Source organism: Necator americanus, chromosome II (assembly GCF_031761385.1).
Source record: "Necator americanus strain Aroian chromosome II, whole genome shotgun sequence".
NCBI lineage: Eukaryota > Metazoa > Nematoda > Chromadorea > Rhabditida > Ancylostomatidae > Necator > Necator americanus.
Window position 1 is genome coordinate 27,550,580 of NC_087372.1, and position 18,576 is coordinate 27,569,155.

The following is an 18,576-nucleotide window of genomic DNA, read 5'->3' on the forward strand; positions in this document are numbered from 1 at the left end:
TTATTTTACTTTCCTTGGCAAACGCGGCGGCGTCTCTAATCTTCGATTCGATAGGAGAGAACTTTGAATCCCGTCCCTCATTCGCGTGAAACGGGATACTCCTAGCATCACTCTCTCAATTGCGCGTTCAATGACACTCATCGCGTTTTCTTCCTGCTTGCGAAATGCCCAGGTTTCCGAAGCATAGGTCAAAGCAGGAAGTACGGTGGTGTTGAAGAGGTGAGCACGGATCCGGATGTTCCTGGTCTCCTTCACTACATCCTCGATGCTCTTGTACGCTCCCCAAGCCGCTCTTCTCCTCCTGCCCAGCACGGGGGTCAGGTCGTTCATCATGTTCAATTCCCGACCTAGATAGACGTAGCTGGTGCATTCGGATATGTTCGTTTCGTTGAGCGTGAATAGGACATCCAAGACCCATCCGTTGCGCATGAACATCGTCTTTTGCAGATTCAGCTGAAGACTGATGCATCCACATGTTTCGTCGAATTCGGTCAGCATAAAAAAAAGTAAGGAATGTACTCTTGATGAAAATACTATTCACCAAGCTTATGGTCGTTAAGAGTATCACATGATCATGTGAGGGAGCGCGAAAGTTCTCGAAACTCGATTCCAGAGCGCTACTTTTTGTATTGAACGGAATCTGCACTGTCAATTCTTCACCTTTGTGTTCATAACGTTTCAAGCGCTTCTCCAAACTTCAGAGCAACTTCTTTCTGGGTCTTGGTGTTACTTCAACGAGAACTGGAAAATAACTGCCTCGATATATTTCTACCCTAATTATAACTTATACTATTGCAATCTTGAATTATCACTGCTTTAGTTGCTCCTTTGCTCATTTGTGATTGGAATTTTCGTTCTTACGTCTTCAAATTCGACCACATTATACAGTGCGTATGCCCACACTTTCCAAAGGAAAAACGAGAAGATAAATTCATCTGTACTAATCAAAACAGAATATGGAACATGAACGGTCGACTGGTGCAGGACAGTACCCCCTCCCGCGAGAGGCAGCTCACAAAAAGAAATTCGAGAGTGGGAGGTACATAGTTCTCTTAGGGTCCACACATTACTTCAGTAGAATTCATTTCGAGAAATATGAAGAAAGCTCTAACGTTGTTTTAGTTTTTTTTTAATCAACAGAATTTACCTTCGAAATTGTTTGCAGACGATGACGGCAGAACACACTGAATGAGTTGAAGCAAGGAATGTCCCACTACTGGAAAAGGCTGACTCCAATATTTTGCTGAAGATATCCACTTAAATCTCAGAAACGATTACGAAGAGTTGTCGATCATGCAGGGGGCAGTATTATAGAGAGCAAAGATGAGTAGATTCAACTACTAAATTATAAAACATGAAGATAGAAGATTGTTAATTTGGATGTCATCTAAAGTTAGCAGACTGTTTTTTGATGAGTATTAACAAAGTGGCTCAGAAGACTGCCAACTATTTGTAATCAAGAATAGTCGCGTTATCGCGCTACAAAGGTGCGATGTTAAAAAAAAGAAAGGGCAGTGCAGATTCCATTCAATCAAATTCAAGAATTGGCGCTGTGGAATCGAGTTTCGAGAACTTTGGTACACTTTCACTTGATCACGTGATACTCTCAACGACCGTGAGTTTGGTGAACACTAATTTGTGTTTGGTATTTTTTTTAACAATACTATTTTGATAAAGAATAGCTTCCTTGGGTTTTTTTGAGTTCTTTTAATGAGACACAAATGATTTTTTTGTCAACGTTAAATCAAGGTCAGAAGTTGAATAGAATGTACACTTGTATGTCGTTTTTCTAGCTTCGCACAGAAGTATAAGTTCCAGTTTAGTCCACACGCATCGATAGGTCATTGTCTTGTGCTTGTGTGTTCTTCGTACGAAGGCACGTCCACACATCCTAACTCTTTTGGTGCTGATATATCTTCGCATCCCTCATAGCCCCAACGAAGGACTCTCAACAAACATGAATCACCTTCTTTGCACAGAAACTACAGCGCCGAATTATTGGGGGGCGATCTTTAGAAACTCTCAAGCGGTTAGGTGCGGCCGAATTTGGGCTTGCAGAATAGGCTGTCGAATAACCTGCCCATCCTGATAAAATCGTGTTCCTGGTGACAGACGAAATTTCCTTTCAAGAAAGTAAAAGAAACATAAAGTAGCAAGTGTTGAAAAAAAAAAACAGAATGAGCAAGAGGCACAAAGAATGAATAATATGTAGTACTGTACATCAAAATCTATCATAGCTCAATGCTGGAATTCTTCATTATTACAAATTTGAAGAGCGGTTCTAATAAACCACTAATACTGCTTTTAAACTTCTCTGCTAATACCATGTAAGAGGTAGGCGCAGAATTGGTGGGAGGTAAGGTAGAAACAGGGACTAAGGATAGGTTATCGCTAAAGTTGTGGGTTCCTAACAACTTGCACACGGAATTATTATTTGAGAGCTATGCTTCTGAATGAAGGATTTTAGAACAGGATCAGTAAAATGACTAACATAAAATTACAGAAAATTAATTTCCCAGGCATTTGTCATAACCATGAAAGCTAGCATTTTACCTATATATTCTACTCATTCTATTTCAATCATAGTACTGCCCAAGACAGTACTGCCCAAGTAATAAAATAAGACCATCTCACTTATTTCACATACTGTCCACAGAAAAATAGCGACTCACCGATTACTATTTAAGTTTTTTTCCAGTTTGAGTGCACGTGTACCCTGAGGGTACAACTATGGTTTGGGAAACAGCTCGATGAGAGCAATCTGGTAGGGTGTCTTTTTTCCAAATAGTCACCATTTTAGGAATTAAAAAAAAAACGACATTGAGCGTCACTGACACTCTGGTTTTACATCGTTCTCACGGGATCTTTGCACAGTATTGCACTGCGTATGATGCACGTTATTCGTTACATATATAGTTGGGTGAAAACGACATGAAGCACAGCTGCGTAAGCGACTGCGGTCGAAGCGGCGCGATAGAGATAACGGTTGGAATCGAGGTCGGACCTTCTCGAACTGCAACAATGAACGGTGGTAGAAGGGGTCCTCACCCGATCCACACCGCTAATCTCTCCTGCACCACTTCGACCGCAGCCGCCTACGCAACTGTACCGAGCTTCATGCGGTTTTGACCCGACTATATGTGTCTCGGGCAGTTTAAAGGCATCACCCCACGAATCTGGAGTGGTACGGATTTCTGGTGGAGTATTCGAATACGGGATCGTAGATTATTGAGAGAAAGGTGATTCCGTCCATTTCTTTCTAATTGCCGTAGAAAACGGCCCGGAAGATACGACTTCGAGCGTTCCGGCGCACTATTTTCCACAAGGAGTCCGACTGGAGCGCGCCAGCCTTGCGCAACTTCCGTGCCGTTTTTTTACGGCAATTAGGAAGAAATGGACGGAATCAAACCCCTCTCCATAATCTACTATCCCGTGTACAAATACTCCAACTGAAATCTGTGCTACCTCAGATGGAGTGATGCCTTTAAAGAAGAGTGAGACAACTCGCCTGTGTTATCATCTTATGGTTTGATGTCTTGGTCATTAAGTGACACCATTTCCTTAACATGCACTTCGAACACAACAACCTGTATGTTCTATCGATTTCAAAAGTAGTGTAAAGAGAGTTCCTCACTGACAAATCTGACTCATGCCCAAGTGTAGTAGAAGAGGTTCAGGGGGCCTACGTGCTTCTCCGCATCTCCGGTGTATTCGAGACCCTCATATAAGATTGGAACTGGTAAACAGACAGAATGGAACTGGTATTACATGAATTAAATTCGAAAACGACAATCTTGGAAGTACTAAGGACATAACAGAACTATTGTACAACTGTTGGAAATTCAGAACAAGGCCGGCCTTTTTGAAGTACGTCTCGTAAGGAATGTCTTGAAATTCTTGTGAATCTGCTAAATGATCTGGGATATTCACAAATTTCGGCATCATACAAGGAGAATTCTTCTTGGAGGAGGCAGAAGTGAGCACATCGGGTAGGCGAACTGGTTAGTTGATTCACCCGACATTCAACGCGTTCACTACGGATACATTGAAGGACGTATCATATCTGTGAGCTATCGAGCGCTTAGACAACATCTTGGACTTTGTCGCAATCACTACATCAATGTTTGTTCAATGTGTCTTCTAAACGAGTTTTCAATTTGTGCGCCATTCGTCACCGTGGCTAAGACTAAGAGTTCAGTCCCTGCGTAATTTACGAGCACAGCCTTCACTTGTAAAAGGGTAGTGGTACACTGAGCGCCTCCTTACGGCTTATTGCACTCATTTAGGTTAGTTCTCTTTTAGACTATGCTCAGACTTCGGCTATCACCTATTTTGTGAGTAGCACAGCACCAATTTTTGAGTGAATTTTTTGAATTTTTTAATGAGAGAATGTTTCTGATCACTGCGAGAAAGCGAGAGCTAGGATTGCTGGGCTGAAAAAACAGGGAAGAAGTTAACCGCTTAACGAAAATAAACACACCCAACTACTCTTGCGTCGTCAAAATTACACAATTACACGGTAGTATTATTTTTAGCCTCCCATCCATGCTGTTGTGTTTGTAAGCAACTTAGTTTCATGGAACTGTGCAACAGCGACATGAACTCAATTTGTTTTCTATGAGTGATTCTTTCAAGACATGTTTCTTAACGCATACTTACAGATCATACAGATATGCCTAATAAGAAATCCAGATATTGTGCTCCGAGAGCAGCTATACGTTTTAATAAATTTGGTTTATATGTACTTGAGGTCCTGATTTTTCAGCCTTCTTTTTTTGAATATGAGCACTAGAGAACTTCAGCTACCGTGTCTCACAGCAATGTCAAATTTTTACCAGGCAAAAATCTTGGATGACAACGGAGTTTTATTTGCAGAGCTCAGAGACTAGATACTGTTCCAGCAAGTGCAGTTTTTTCTCTCTAGTAATGAGTAGTCTCCAATGTTCTTCAAAGTCGTAGCAAAATAGATATAAATGGAAAAAAGAGAGTCAACAGGGAACGAATTGGAGGAAATCGCATGAGTTCATTCACTCAGTTTCTGCCTTTCTACTGGCACGTTTATCTCATTTTGTGATTTGAAGGCAAATTTCAGCAGTTATTGAAGTGTTCAAGAAAATTTTCGCGTCTTTTTCCATGCTAATCTTCTGAACGTCTCTTTTTTTCCTTCCATTCATTCTCACGTATCCAGACTTGGTCCTTGCGCGAAACTATTCCCGAAAAGAAAATGGTCCAAAAATAGAACGTCTTGATTAGTGGGTTTGTTAGAGTGTTTACCTTCCAATCTTATCCAGAGGCGATGTTTTGAAACGTGGGCAAATGGTACAAATGTGCAGGATTGCACATTGTCCTCCTCAAAATCTCCATCGTAGTTGAACCTGTTTCCAGTGAGTGACGTGAAATTCGATTCCGGTTGGTGGTCTGCATCCTTCGGTCATCATTCGAGCTCCCATGACATCATCGAAGTTCACGCTTTTTGACTGTTTTTTGTTTTCGGAATTCACTTAACAAACAGTAGATAAACTATGTACACGGAGATAATTCCTCATATGCCAAATAGAAGTCAACTTTCATTGAATTGCAAAATTCCAGCAGTAGGCGAGTAGAAAATGTTTCGAGCCTCCAATTTTTGTTCTCTTCCGCTCCCTAGAAGGTTTTAAAGAGTTGAACGAAAGAAGTGTGAAGGAGAGCGGGGGCACTGGGATAGTAAGTCTGAACAAAATTGAAGGTAAACCGTAAAAACTATTCAACAATCAAGCCACTAAAGATAGGATCCAATAGATCAGCTATAAATTCTTAGTATGTTTTAACTGAGACAGTTTTTTCTACAGTACATGTTTGTTTTTCAAGCAAAACTAGCAGTATATTTTTCTTAAGATGTTCCTGGTACAGAAACACACATGTTGGTATGTTTATCATAAGCAGTCGTTCACTTTCACCATTAGAAACAACAGTGTACTCGTACTGCCTTCGCTCGCATCTCTGCCATCAGAAGGACCGTACCTGACGGAAACTTATTATCTATTTGCGCAGAATGTGAACGCTGTTTCTTAGTCATATTCCGTTTCATTGAGCTCTATTAATAAAATTGGTCTGTCCATTATCCATCCAGTGTTTGTCTTTTCCAGGTCACTATTTGCTGGGTGTCATGCGACGCTTGAAGGGTGCTTTATTTTTTCTGTATTCCTGTATTCATCTATTAGCGGCTAATAAATTTCAAGTAGGATTTCTTGTATTATATTTTCGTGATTTTTGTATTCTTGTAAAATTTGTTTTTCTAATGTTTCACCTGAAATTGATAGAAAACAATGATTCTTTCACTAAAATTGGTCTCTTCCAACTAAGACCTGTGTATATTGATTGATAGTCCTTAAATAATGGTAAACACACCAGGTCAGTTTGTTGCGATTGATTGTTGACTAGTGTTCAAAGTTGGAGGGGGCAGAGCAAATTGAAAGGGCACTCCGTTGACTACTTAATCAATCCCCATCTTTAGTTCACAAACACCTCCACAGTCCTGTTGAATGAGATCCTTAAAAAGAAGAGCGACTCACTGTCCTGGTTGGCAGAGCTATGCGATGACTATGGACCTCGACATGTTGGTTCTAAAGGTCTAGAAAAGTAAGTTTTGCTAAATGACATATCGGTCTCGCAAGAAAGTGAAAAACTGTGCATGGTGGAGTTCCATCATACCTGTGTGCGAGAAGACCATTTTGAAAGTGAATTAGTAGGTTGGTCAGAGTGCACTGATAGGAGAAACGATGGTGAAACTTTGGTCTTCTGTACTTTTCAAACGAAGGAAACAATTAGGTGTGATGTTGCGTACTTTTTCATTCGTGTATGCATTAGAAAAATAGCGAAACGTGCTATCGAGCAAAATGTTATTGAATCATTCTGTCTAACAAAACAGTGTGTTTTGTATTCGTCTGGTTTTTTAAAGTGCAATCAACTGGGTCACGGCATCACTTCGTTCTGACAACTTCAGCGTCCACTCAGAGCCAGTTCCTGGGCTTCCAAAATGGATAAGAGGCGACGACAACGCGTACATAATCGGTTCGTTTGTATCACTGCAAGAAAAGATTCCAGGGATCCATCTCAAGACTATTACTGAAGAGTATTACAGAACCTCGACTACATAAACTAAGTATTCTCGCAATCGATGGCTCCCCACCTGGTCAGGTAGAAAGTGAAATAGTCCTCATTCGGAACTTAACAGATCTGAAGGTGATTTAGACCGCATTGTTCTAAATATTTTCCCTTGTTGCTATTAAGGAATTATTTCAGACGAAAAATGTGAGGGGAAGAATTGTAGTGACCGCACAAAAGTGGACAGGCTACGGAACAACTATGAAGTTCAGGAAAATAGCAAGCGAAGCGGCGCAGTACGGTGCTTCCGCCGTTTTAGTGAAGTCGATCACACCGTTCTCGCTGTATACACCTCATACAGGAGCTGGTGCAAGAGGTACAATTCACGTTCATATTGTTCCATCAGTCAATTGCGAAAACAAAACGGGCGTTATGCACCCGAGGGAAAACTCACTGCAGTGACATTTTGGGTATCTATATTCAGGTTCTCCTATTCCTGCAGCCTGTCTAACAACTGAGGAAGCAGACATGATCATGAGGTGGTTCAACAGAGGAAAGAAGGTTGTGATTAAACTAAACATCAATTCTAGAGAATCCAAAGAACTGGTTCTCAGCAGGAACATAGTTTTTGAAATTCCGGGTAATTTTATTGTTTGTCACGTCTTTAGCCCTAATTTTCAGGTAAACACTCACGTTTCTTGCAGGTACCGTTTCACCTAAAGACGTAGTTCTTCTGTCAGCTCATACTGATTCATGGGACATCGGTCAAGGAGCCCTGGACGACGGTGGTGGGATGGCGGCGATGAGAGCAGCAATGTTGGCTATCCAACGACTTGCCAAAGTCGATCCATCTTTCAGACCAAAAAGGTACGGGATGAGTACTAGCGATGGGTCTCAAGAAGGTTTCTCATTGCTCAGTTTCCTTAGTTTGTGCACGAAGTTCTTAAGCTTTTAAAAACCTATGTGGATTTTCTGAAACTATTCAAAGTAACAAGCTCAGTCGTTCCTCTCACTACTAAAAGTCGACGCCTGCTGAGCACAGGAAATAGATTATGTTCCGTTTTCAGTGAACGTTATCATGATGACGGTTATACGTTGTTCCTGAGTATCCAGGATCCAGGATTCCGCTCATTTCTCCGTAGTCGTAAAATACGGCCCAGAAGTCACAGTGCAGCGCGCCGCTCTTGTGCACGCGCCGTAACAACGAGCGAGCCTTCGAGAATTATTGAGGTCTCCACACCTGCCTATTCGAGGTAAACTTATGAACAGACTGCTGAGGGAAACGGAACATGTGCGCAGAGAAGCATCCTAACGTATCTCGTGCGGTTCCCACGCCGGTTTTGTTATGATTGGGGAGAGATGAGCGGAACCACCTGGTTTAACGCAATCTACCACCCCAGGTTTTCCCTGCGAAATCCATACCATGTCAGATTCGTGGTATGATTCCTTTAAAGTGAGCCAGCAACACTGCAACCCTAATTGGACAACTGTATAAATGGGATTGGATCTGCGTGAAGATACAGCAACTCTAGTTGAACAACTCACCGTCTGCACGGCTACCGTTACCACAATCCAGATTTAGGGAAGTTGGACTGGGGACAAAGTCTTAATCCTTCAAAGAAACGTATGATGCTCTTCGTGTCCCACGCGAAAGGAGGAACCACTGGGCTACTCTAGCACGCGATCGGTACAAATGGAAGAATTACTGGCTCCCGCTCGACCAGTTCGAAGATCAACGGGAGTCAAGGTGATCAAGGACTAGGGACTTCATTGGACTATCCTCATCGGAACCACATTGGCACGTGTGCAGTAGTCTTCCTCCATGGAGAGATCCGCCCTTCCTAGATCTCTCTTTGAAGGCATGAGTTACCCACTATTCTCATATTGCTTTTCTTCCTGTGAAGTCTCGTTGCAGTAAAACTTGGTTGCAGCATGTTATGTTACATTACAGTTATATAGGTTTTATTGTGGCGTAGATTAAGAGAGGTAAGTAATATGGGAGATAATGGTGATTCTTCTTCTTCGATATCAAGCATCGTTCAATTTTCCTACATGCTGAATAATGCGGAGTCGAGGCATCCAACTACTGGTAACGACAAATATTGTACTGTCCAGATACGAGGACCGCCCGCAAAAAATACAAAACCCGTGGCGGCGGCAACTTTAGTAGCGCCTACGCACGACACAAAAGTAACTGTGGGGAAATCTTAGTCCATATTGACTGAATTGCCGAGATTTGGGTATGTTTGTATGCAGATCAGCACAAATCGGTGCATTTGCGTACGCGCTCGAAACAGCGCGGTGGAGGCAGCAGTTGGAACCGAGGTGGGACCACAGCAAACTGTAGTGCTGGGTGGTGCCAGCAAGGGTTTCAGCACCCTTCCAGCCGCTGCGCTCCACCGAAGGCCTCGAGAGAAGCCGCGTACGCAGTTGCGTACGTGCCTTATGTCGTTTTGACCCTACTATATATAGTAGGGTCAAAACTACGTGAAACACGTACGCAAATGCACCGCAACCGCACTCGTGATTCATGTCGTTTTGACTCGACTACAGTCTGGTTAACACGACATGAAGCACTTGTGCAGTTGTGTAAGCGGCTGCGCTCGAAGCGGTTCGGTGGAGACGGTGGTTGGAGTCGACTCAGTAACTTTGCGAAATGCAGCGATGGGTGATGCTAGGGAGAGTCCCACCGCGACCCTAACCGCTACGGTCCACCGCGTCACTTCGAACGCAGGTGCTTTCAGTAGTGAAAGCGAATTGATCATTTTAATTAAACATGCTTAGAACGATCCGTGCCATATTCTGGACCGCAGAGGAGCAAGGCCTCCTTGGTGCCTCCTACTACTACAAAAGTCACCTCATGTGTAAAGAAAGATTCGTATTTGCATCGGAAAGTGATCAAGGAGCTTTTCGACCTCGAAATTTCAATTCGATATTGCGATATCAAGGTGATCAGAGGCATGTGAGTTGGATTATTTCAGCGTTCAGGTAGAAACTTCGGAATATTTGCGATTTTCAGAGAATGATTATAGCAGAAATTGTCGATATTTTGAACGCAAATGGGATCCCACTCCGTATCCAGAACAGTCGTGATCAGGTAGGAGATAGAGAGAAATAGGCGCTATATAATACGATTGAATTCCAAGATTTAGAACATCGTGTTGAAGTAGACTTTCCGTGCAGTTTGTATACTCTAGACAAAACGAGTTCATACTAAGCAAAGAGTAGTTCTTTTTTTGAGAAAGAAATGTCATTCAACAAATTTTATCCATACTGATGGAAAAGAAAACGAATAGTTTGGACACAGATGCTCACCTTGGAGAGAAGGAAGGATGTAACGAGAGTGGTCTTTGAACTAAGTGCTGCAAACTATCCAGATGGATCGAAAAAATTTTCTTCATCATCTCGATTTATTTCCGTGTTATTGCACTTTCGTATTTTTTGTTTGCATTGTTGTTGGCCGTTGCAAATATTGATAATCATAACTCGTGTTGTTCTTCAAATCGAGCGCACTTCACTTATTTACCAAATTTGTTCTGATTGCTCAAGAGACGCTCAATGGCTTTTCTTTCTGAGAGACACAAAAAGCATCATATTTTTTCAAGAATAATCTTTGGAAGAACTTTGACCACTGGATCGGTGGTATTCCAGCAGTGCATTTGAATTCGTGTAGAACACAGAGCTGGATGTATTCTTTTTCTTTTCTAAACCACATCTCGTAGCACTTGTATGCTCCTCAAACGCGCTGTTTTCTTCTGGCCAGCTCGGAAATTAGGAGAGGCTTCACTTTTCAAAAGCTGGCTTTTCAATATTCTTAGGGTTTCAACTCTTTCGTGGTTCCAGTGCAGTCGTGAAGGTGTTCTAGGAACGACCGCAATCGTAGATGTCATCTTCTGTGTTATCCTCCCAAAAGCCGACCACCAAAGCAAAAAAGACCTTCTTCGTAGTAGGCGATCGTACCTTGCGCCGAACCTTCTGTCCTCTGAAATGGGTTTAACACTTCATAATTGCGTTGAGGAGGTTGTGGGTGTCGAACTGCGGTGCACAGGATAGGTACGTTTCCTGACGTTGCTTTTAAACTCAGAAGGAGTTCAACATCTTCATCTTCTTTCTTCGACTTCTCGTAATCGAAGATCTAGACAAAAGAAAACCACTGAGACCACGAAGAACATTTCCTACCGCGCCAGCGTACATTCTATCTCAGCATTCTGCACTCAGGGCCTGGTGGCTTCGGAAGTCGGGCGGTTTGGAGAGATGCGATCAAAGCTCAGATTGCTCAGGAAGTCTCTGGCTGTGCACAAACGCTTTATGAGCACGACTAGCCAAACTTACATAGTGTCCAGGCTTTGCTTTTGTGACGCAAAAACAGTAGCTCAGGCAGACTCAAGCTCACATGCCCTCCTCGAAGCTGTGAAGCGCATCAAATTCCACGTGATTGCTTTACAAGAGACTACGCATAGAAGGAGCAACTGGTGGCTTGTGAATACGGTAGCGTTCGCTGCTTGCAAAGAAGAAGTTCTGTCACGAAATTTGAAAGGTGTTGGTTTTATTGTGCACCTGTCGTCTACCTCAATCTACCGGAATGTCCACGTCCTACGTCTACCGGAATGAAAACGGCAATCATTTTGCCGGCGCCATTTCTATGAGAATTCAATTTTTACATAAAAAGGATAATCATTTGGTGAAAAGAGAATCGCGCAGCGTCAAGACTAGTGCGGAGGCCGACCACATGCTCACCAACTAGAGGTGGTATCTACTTGACGTCTCGGTGGTACTATCCCTTTGTAGTGGTTCTGATTACCGTCTTATTGGAGCAGTAATACGACTCAGCCAAAAGATGAAGAACCCCTGCTTTCCGCAAAGAAAGATCAAAGAAGTCATTAATGACGATTGCGTACTTGAGAACTCTTTTCCTCAAGGCAAATGGCACATCGAATAGGACCCAGACGTGGACTACTCAGCCCAGACCTTCCATGGCTATTTCCGACGCAAAGCGCAAATCTTGCCCTTCCTGGCACTGCTTTACCGAGATTCAAGAGATTCTCTCTCACTGCTGTTGAGCGATTAAATAGAAACCTATGGAAGGTTGCTAGCTTATAATTCTGATGGTATTGTGGATTGAAGTTTTTAAGTAGTCAGCTTTGTCTTAGAATAAGAAAAAGGGCGCAAAAAATGACGGAGAACTTACGCACTTAAACACATAGGTGTCCTGCTGTTAGCAGAAAATTGCTGTCATCAACACAATCCTCATTGCTACAATGCTTGTGAAGACAGTATCACATTTTTGCTAGAGTTGTGATCCACTGCATAATGTTAAAAACAGTATAACAGGAAATTGACATTGTCAGGATCTCTCCAGGAAGATATCTCCAGGTTAGACGTGTAGCCTGCGAGTGCGAGCGTGTTCACGCTAGTGTTACGCCCGATTCCCCCTAATCGTCCTGCCAAGCTGCGGATGGAACGGTACAAAGTGCCTCTTTGGAACATTCGGACAGGAAATCTGCAGTCTGTTTCCTAATCTGCAATTCTAACTATATCTTCTTTAGTTGAGATCTCGACATCGCCAATTTAATATGCTTCCTTTAAAACCATGCTACTAATAAGCATGCAACTAACCTTTGAAAAATTAAAGTGTTGAACTATAGAGTTAACTATATAGAGTTAGTTAACCTATGTGGTTTAGGTGGATGTGAAATTTTTTGCGGATGCGGGAGTTCCGTCCGTAAACTACGAATCCGATCGAGGTATGTTCTTATGATGTTAATCAAGCAATTTCCGAAATTTAAAAGGATTCTAGAATCAGTAACGTTCAAAGAGTCTTCGTAGCATATGTCCTTAAAAAAGTAATCCTGCTAGTCGCCATATAATAGTAGGGCCAAGTTTTCTGCATAACATCATTCCTGAAAGAAAAGACAAACCAACTAGTAACGGGAGGGGGGTTAAAAAAAGCGAGGTGAAGAAAAGTGTAGAGGGGTATTGATATAAAACGGCCTTATGTAGAGATGAATACAAGCTTGCTTTTTCAATTATTTTCATTTTGTTTGGAAAAAGCGAAAACAATCTACTCTTTCGATAGTAAAAAATATGCTTCTTTTCAGAAATGGTATCCAAAACTTTTGTTGCAACGTTCATTTTTGCAAGGAAAATATAAGAATCACAGAATTTTGCAATAGAAATCGCTGAAAAGTTTTGTAGTGAAACAGTGGTGGAAGTAGTTGGTGAAAAAATGATCAGATTTTTTTGTTGCAAAGACACAAGCATTGATAAAAATATTAACGACATACCCATGAATAGTAATGTCGCCTATGAGAGGCATCCATAACGTTTCTTGTTCTCATTCCTTAGCAAAATCAATTGCTTATGTTTGCTCTGATGTGCAATTCTCCGAAGGTAAGGCAAAACTTTGTTCTCTTTCTGGAAATTTCTTTCCCACATACACATAGAATGTGTATGTGGGAAAGAAATTGCTAAGGCGGTGCTAAGGCCCTACAAGGACATTCTCTTGTGTGGATGTCATGCATACAAGATTACTGACGGCAGTTACCGCATTAAAGAGTGTCATTAAGGCAAGGACTACTACTTCAACTTCCATCACAGTAATGCTGACTATGTCTCAATTTTCGAGGAAGACGATATCAAGTACACCGCTGGAATATTCGCTGTTTTAGCGCATAACATCGCTAATAGAGATGATTGGTAACTGATGGCCAGCGGCAACAACACGCATACTCATGCGAGCATAAACTGTCAGTGTTGTGCTTAGGTCTTTGTTGGTAGATCCCTCATGTTTGTGCAGCGTTCCGAATTCACTTAGTAGTTGTTTTGCTATGGTGGCTTGCATTAAATACAGAGTAAGTGACTAGTCGATTTCGTATTAAGCCGTGTGTTAGCGATGAAAAAGTGTCACGTGTTTTTGCCACTTTCCGGATTTAACACGCTCTGCTTCTGAATCGCTCGAGTTAGCGCTCGTACGGCGCTCTCCAACCGCAAAACTAGGCGCCATTTTCGTAACGATTCTGGATCCGTTTTATTTCTCTATAGAATGCCTGGATATTCATTGTTTAGCATTGTTTTAGATTTATCGTTCTCTTTGTTGTATATTTCATTTCCAGCCACTCATTTATGTCATACGTCCAGCATTTTGACAGAACTGCATGAAGAATTGTAGAGAACTCCGCTACAAGTACTTAGTAAAAAACTTTTAAAAAAGCAAAGCATAGTTCTAAGAGTTGTGGCTGCCAGCTGCGTAATAGCTGCACTAGTGTAATGTTGCAAGAACGTACATTCTTCGTTGTGAAGTGTGGTAGTTTGTGAAAAATACGGAATTCAATTCTACAATAAAGTTGTTCCACTTATTACTGATGGTTCCCCTAAAAATTCACCAGAAAGAGGAATTTATTTACACGATTACTACATACATGGTCGCTTTATTCTAAATCTGGCTCTTGAACCAATGCTTTGAATGAGAAACATGATATTTATATATGATATATAAGTTTACATATGGACTAAAATCAAAATTAAAATAAGATATATAGCACCGTTGTAACTCTATGTGACGTATCACCGTGCGTATCCCTCTCCTGTGGCCATGTTCACAAACGTGTCCTATGCAGAGGACTTAATTTTAAAAAAAGATTCTCGGAAGCTATTTGTTGAGGAATTGAATCTGGAAATCTGAAGTGCAATGTGACAAAATCTGGATTCGTTTCTTCTAGCACCTTCTCCGAATCCCGAAGACTGCAATGTCTTCTTTGCAGTTCAAGAATGAACCTTGGATTCTTTCCACATGTTCGAACACCATGAATTGTTTGAATACTCAAGGGCGGTCGAGGCTTTATGTGCTCTACCCTATAGAACTGAAAGGCAGTCAGAAGTTGGAAGTTTCCGAATATTCTTTGGAATACCGTAGCAGACAGTGTTCGGTGGAATTATAAAATGTCAGAATTGTAGCTCTTTTATCTTTTTTTTAATGGCACACGAAATTAAGGTGCAAGTGATCGCAAATTAAGGAACATGGGATTTGTGTTTCATAAAAAAAAACTACATTTGAAAGTACGTAACACAGTTTTGCTGGAAATTTGCCGTTGTGTGGATGGTTCTTCAATCATGTACAACAAAAACGTTACCCTTAAAATTGTGTTTATCTATTTGTATTCATTTGTGTGTTTTATCCAGAGCAGATGTAGTGTTCATGTTTTGGATTGTTATACATATTTTCAGAGAGAGTCGAGAGGAATGAAATTTATTTCTGGTCTTATCTCATGAACAAATTCTTCAACTAAGGCATTAACGTATCCTAAATCACCCCAGATCCTTATATTGCAGCAAGTGGCGATCGCAAAAATTTCACCCAAGGAAAAGATGCCTCCGAAAATCGATAAGAAGGATATAAATAAGTTAGATTAATAAAAAGATTGAATATTCAAAAATTTGGTATATATGACCAATGAGAACATGTCTAACTTCTTAAACAGTTTGCAACTACGTCCTTTACTGTAGTAGCAGCAAATGGCTATATAACATTCTCATCACAGACGAACAATTTTTCTGTCCTTAAGGATGAGAGTAACTTGCTTTTTTCAAGCGAAAGCTGTTTTTAAACGCATTGTAGTTGCAAACTGTTTAAGAAGTTAGTTAGTGGCGGATATCCATATTTACCTCATTCAAAAAAATTTCGGCTATTTGAATACATCAGTTCTTAGACTACTTTGGCTAACTGAATAGCGAGAATGGCATTGTTTCGCCTTTAATAAAAGTAACTTTACTATGAAAAAAGTTGCTAGAAGAAACTTATGAAAACCTGCATGTTGACGAAGGGAGTGGATGTCTATATTTTTAACAAATGCCTCGCATGAGAAAATATCGCGATTTTCCGGCTACATCCTTGCATGATTCATGATTTATCTCTGCATCCAAAAATTAATTCATAGTAGCTACTTAGATATTACTGTGCAATTAAACTAAACCCCTCTTCATCTATGATGCCCTATTTTGGAAGGAGCGAATACATCAACGTGTGGTTTTTCCTTCACTATTTCCTCATTTTCTTTTCATTTTCAGTTTGTTTGTTCGCAACAGTTGTTGTCAAGATTGTCACAGTTGTGCGCAATCTATAATTCATGTCACCAATGATCGTCCAGACTCGATGTCTAGCTTTTCTAATAGAATTTTCAATGTTTTTTTCACTTTATATAATATTCCTATTCTTACGAGACCTCGGAAGTGCCGCATTTCTTCCGTCTTATAATTTTCCTACAGTAATCTTTCGTAGTTTCATGCATAAAAGCTAGGAGATGCGTTAACGACGACTGCTACACTAAAGTGCAGTCGCTTCTCTGAGAAGCGATGGCTGAAAACTGACACTTGACGTCATATGAGGACCGGAATGACTAAATCTAAACAGCCTTCATTACCACAGAATCCATTTTTGTTTCTTCTCCTACATCTTCGCATATGATCACTTCTGACTTACCTCCTGTTATCAGTTTTTATGAGCATTCACCACAAATGACTTGTTGAAAGCAGTAGTGCAATTTGGTTGTTGATTGATTTCCGATTTCGGTTTCTGCTCGAGCATGTAACCCTGGTTCAAGAATGAAGACAACATCTGTTCATTGCATTCTTCTGCTTTGATCTTTGAAACGAGTTGCTAACACTTTATCCTAGACTAGAAAAACCTGATTGATTCTTCATCAAAAATTCACCTTAGAACTGCTCTTTCTACTTCTAAGACGAAGTTTCCGTTTTAATGTTGACGTAAGGGCTTTTTTCCCTTTTGGCACCCTTCGATGTAATGTGACTAGACGGATAAATAAGCAAATACTTCGGTCATATGACTGAAATTGTTTTGCAGCACGAAAAGGTTCAGACACGGCCTCTACATACTTTATGAATTCAATCGAGTGAGATTGCGTGTGGAAATGTCCCTAGTTACGTATGTCTTCTTGCTTTTTTGTAACGGTCCTCGAACGTTTTGCAATAAAAATAATGCTCGCATAGGATTGACGTACTTCCTGAAATTGGTGTATGCAAATTTTGAGTTTTTCTTGCTCTATCCAGGCACCATTCATAACATTTATTCGCAATGGCAATTCTGTCACCTTGACTGCAATATTCACGATGAAAAATCGTCGAAGAGAACGAATCGAACATCGTCATTGCACATACTTCACCCGCCTTTGTAAAAGTGCAATTTATTTGTTTTTGCGTGTTTCTGAGTGTCGAACATGTTCTCCGACGACTGAGAAACTCAGACGTCACTAAAGTTCCTTTTTTCAATGTTATTTTATTGAACTCACTCCTCTGCTCAAAATCCATCCATTTTATGTTTCTTTTCGTCCACTTTCCACATAATGCCAGATAACAAGAGGTAAATAAAGCAGCTGAACATGTCTAAAGCAGTTTAAAAAGGAGCACAAAATAACGATTAGTCCAATATCCCCTTAGTCTCGTAGGTATGTAGATGTTTAGTGTCGTTTAGTTGTTATATATATATATATATATATATATATATATATATATATATATAAGTAAAATTTATGACAACACATTCAAAAGTTTCCTTTTTTTGAAAATTTTCTCAGTTTATTCCTTTTATTTTTGTTCACCTGGAAGAGAACATTCGTTGAAGATCATACGTAAACACATTTGGAAATTGTCCACAACTAATTTGTAATTTATTTGCGCTGAGTTAAAGCATACGTGGAAAAAATTGTGATCCCGCTGGAAAAAACGGGAAATGCAAACCTCATAGCTGTTTATCTCGCTAGAAACGCACAAAAAGTGTTGGTATTCCTTTATCTTTCACATGTCACTCCTGCAACAGCAATAAAAAAACTAAAGGATCGTCATTTGCAAAGAACCTTCGTGGGAATTCTTAAAAAAATCCAAATGGTTGCCTTATTCCGGAAAAATTACATTTTAGGGGATATGTAGCAATTTCGTGGCATTGTTTTTGACTTCTTTCAGCTTACCTTTGTAGTTGAGGCATGAATTTTCTTTTCTTTTTTTTTTGGTTTTTGACACTCAAGTTGTTGGAAGCTACGAGAAAATTAACAGTTTCGGACAGTTCACCTGGAAAAAGATTTACGATACTCTCCCTCTTCTAACGCATAAGCTACAAATGAGGCAATTGAAGACAGTAAACTATGTCGAAAATGACTACGAAATTATCACAAAAATTGGGATATTCCCGGGAAAGATTGGTTTACATCACGACTACGAGCGGACAATGAGTGGGACGTTGCTGCTGTCTCTGAAGCTCGTTGGTCAATGCGGCACGTATTCCCGCGTTCGCGTACGTGACACGTTGCCAGGTGACTCGTACGAAAATTCGATCAAAATAGCTGCTTCTCTTGCTGTTTTCCAGGACAACTAAGGGAATTGATTGTGTTCGCGCCCATCCTCGTGATCTGTTGCTCTAACCCTACCTTTTCGTGTAGAGAGCATCGTTAATTTTGTGGTGTGCTGCCTTTAGGAACCATTCTTCTC

General features: G+C 40.8%; 3 protein-coding genes across 3 annotated transcripts; 1 reads left to right on the forward strand and 2 right to left on the reverse strand.

Moving 5' to 3' along the window:
• On the reverse strand, nucleotides 1–498 carry RB195_019660 (uncharacterized protein; the record flags this gene model as incomplete). The annotated part of the gene is made up of 1 exon (XM_064187613.1): nucleotides 1–498. The coding sequence occupies one exon, from the start codon at nucleotides 496–498 to the stop codon at nucleotides 1–3; it is 498 nt and encodes a 165-aa protein (XP_064043494.1).
• Nucleotides 128–475, reverse strand: RB195_019661 (uncharacterized protein; the record flags this gene model as incomplete). The annotated part of the gene is made up of 1 exon (XM_064187614.1): nucleotides 128–475. The coding sequence occupies one exon, from the start codon at nucleotides 473–475 to the stop codon at nucleotides 128–130; it is 348 nt and encodes a 115-aa protein (XP_064043495.1).
• A 5,647-nt stretch (nucleotides 499–6,145) lies between the features above and the next one.
• RB195_019662 (uncharacterized protein) lies at nucleotides 6,146–13,783 on the forward strand (the record flags this gene model as incomplete). The annotated part of the gene is made up of 11 exons (XM_064187615.1): nucleotides 6,146–6,217; nucleotides 6,494–6,618; nucleotides 6,938–7,050; nucleotides 7,121–7,221; nucleotides 7,282–7,459; nucleotides 7,568–7,723; nucleotides 7,788–7,950; nucleotides 9,868–10,045; nucleotides 10,103–10,180; nucleotides 12,767–12,827; nucleotides 13,650–13,783. The coding sequence occupies 11 exons, from the start codon at nucleotides 6,146–6,148 to the stop codon at nucleotides 13,781–13,783; spliced, it is 1,359 nt and encodes a 452-aa protein (XP_064043496.1).
• Nucleotides 13,784–18,576: the final 4,793 nt, after the last annotated feature.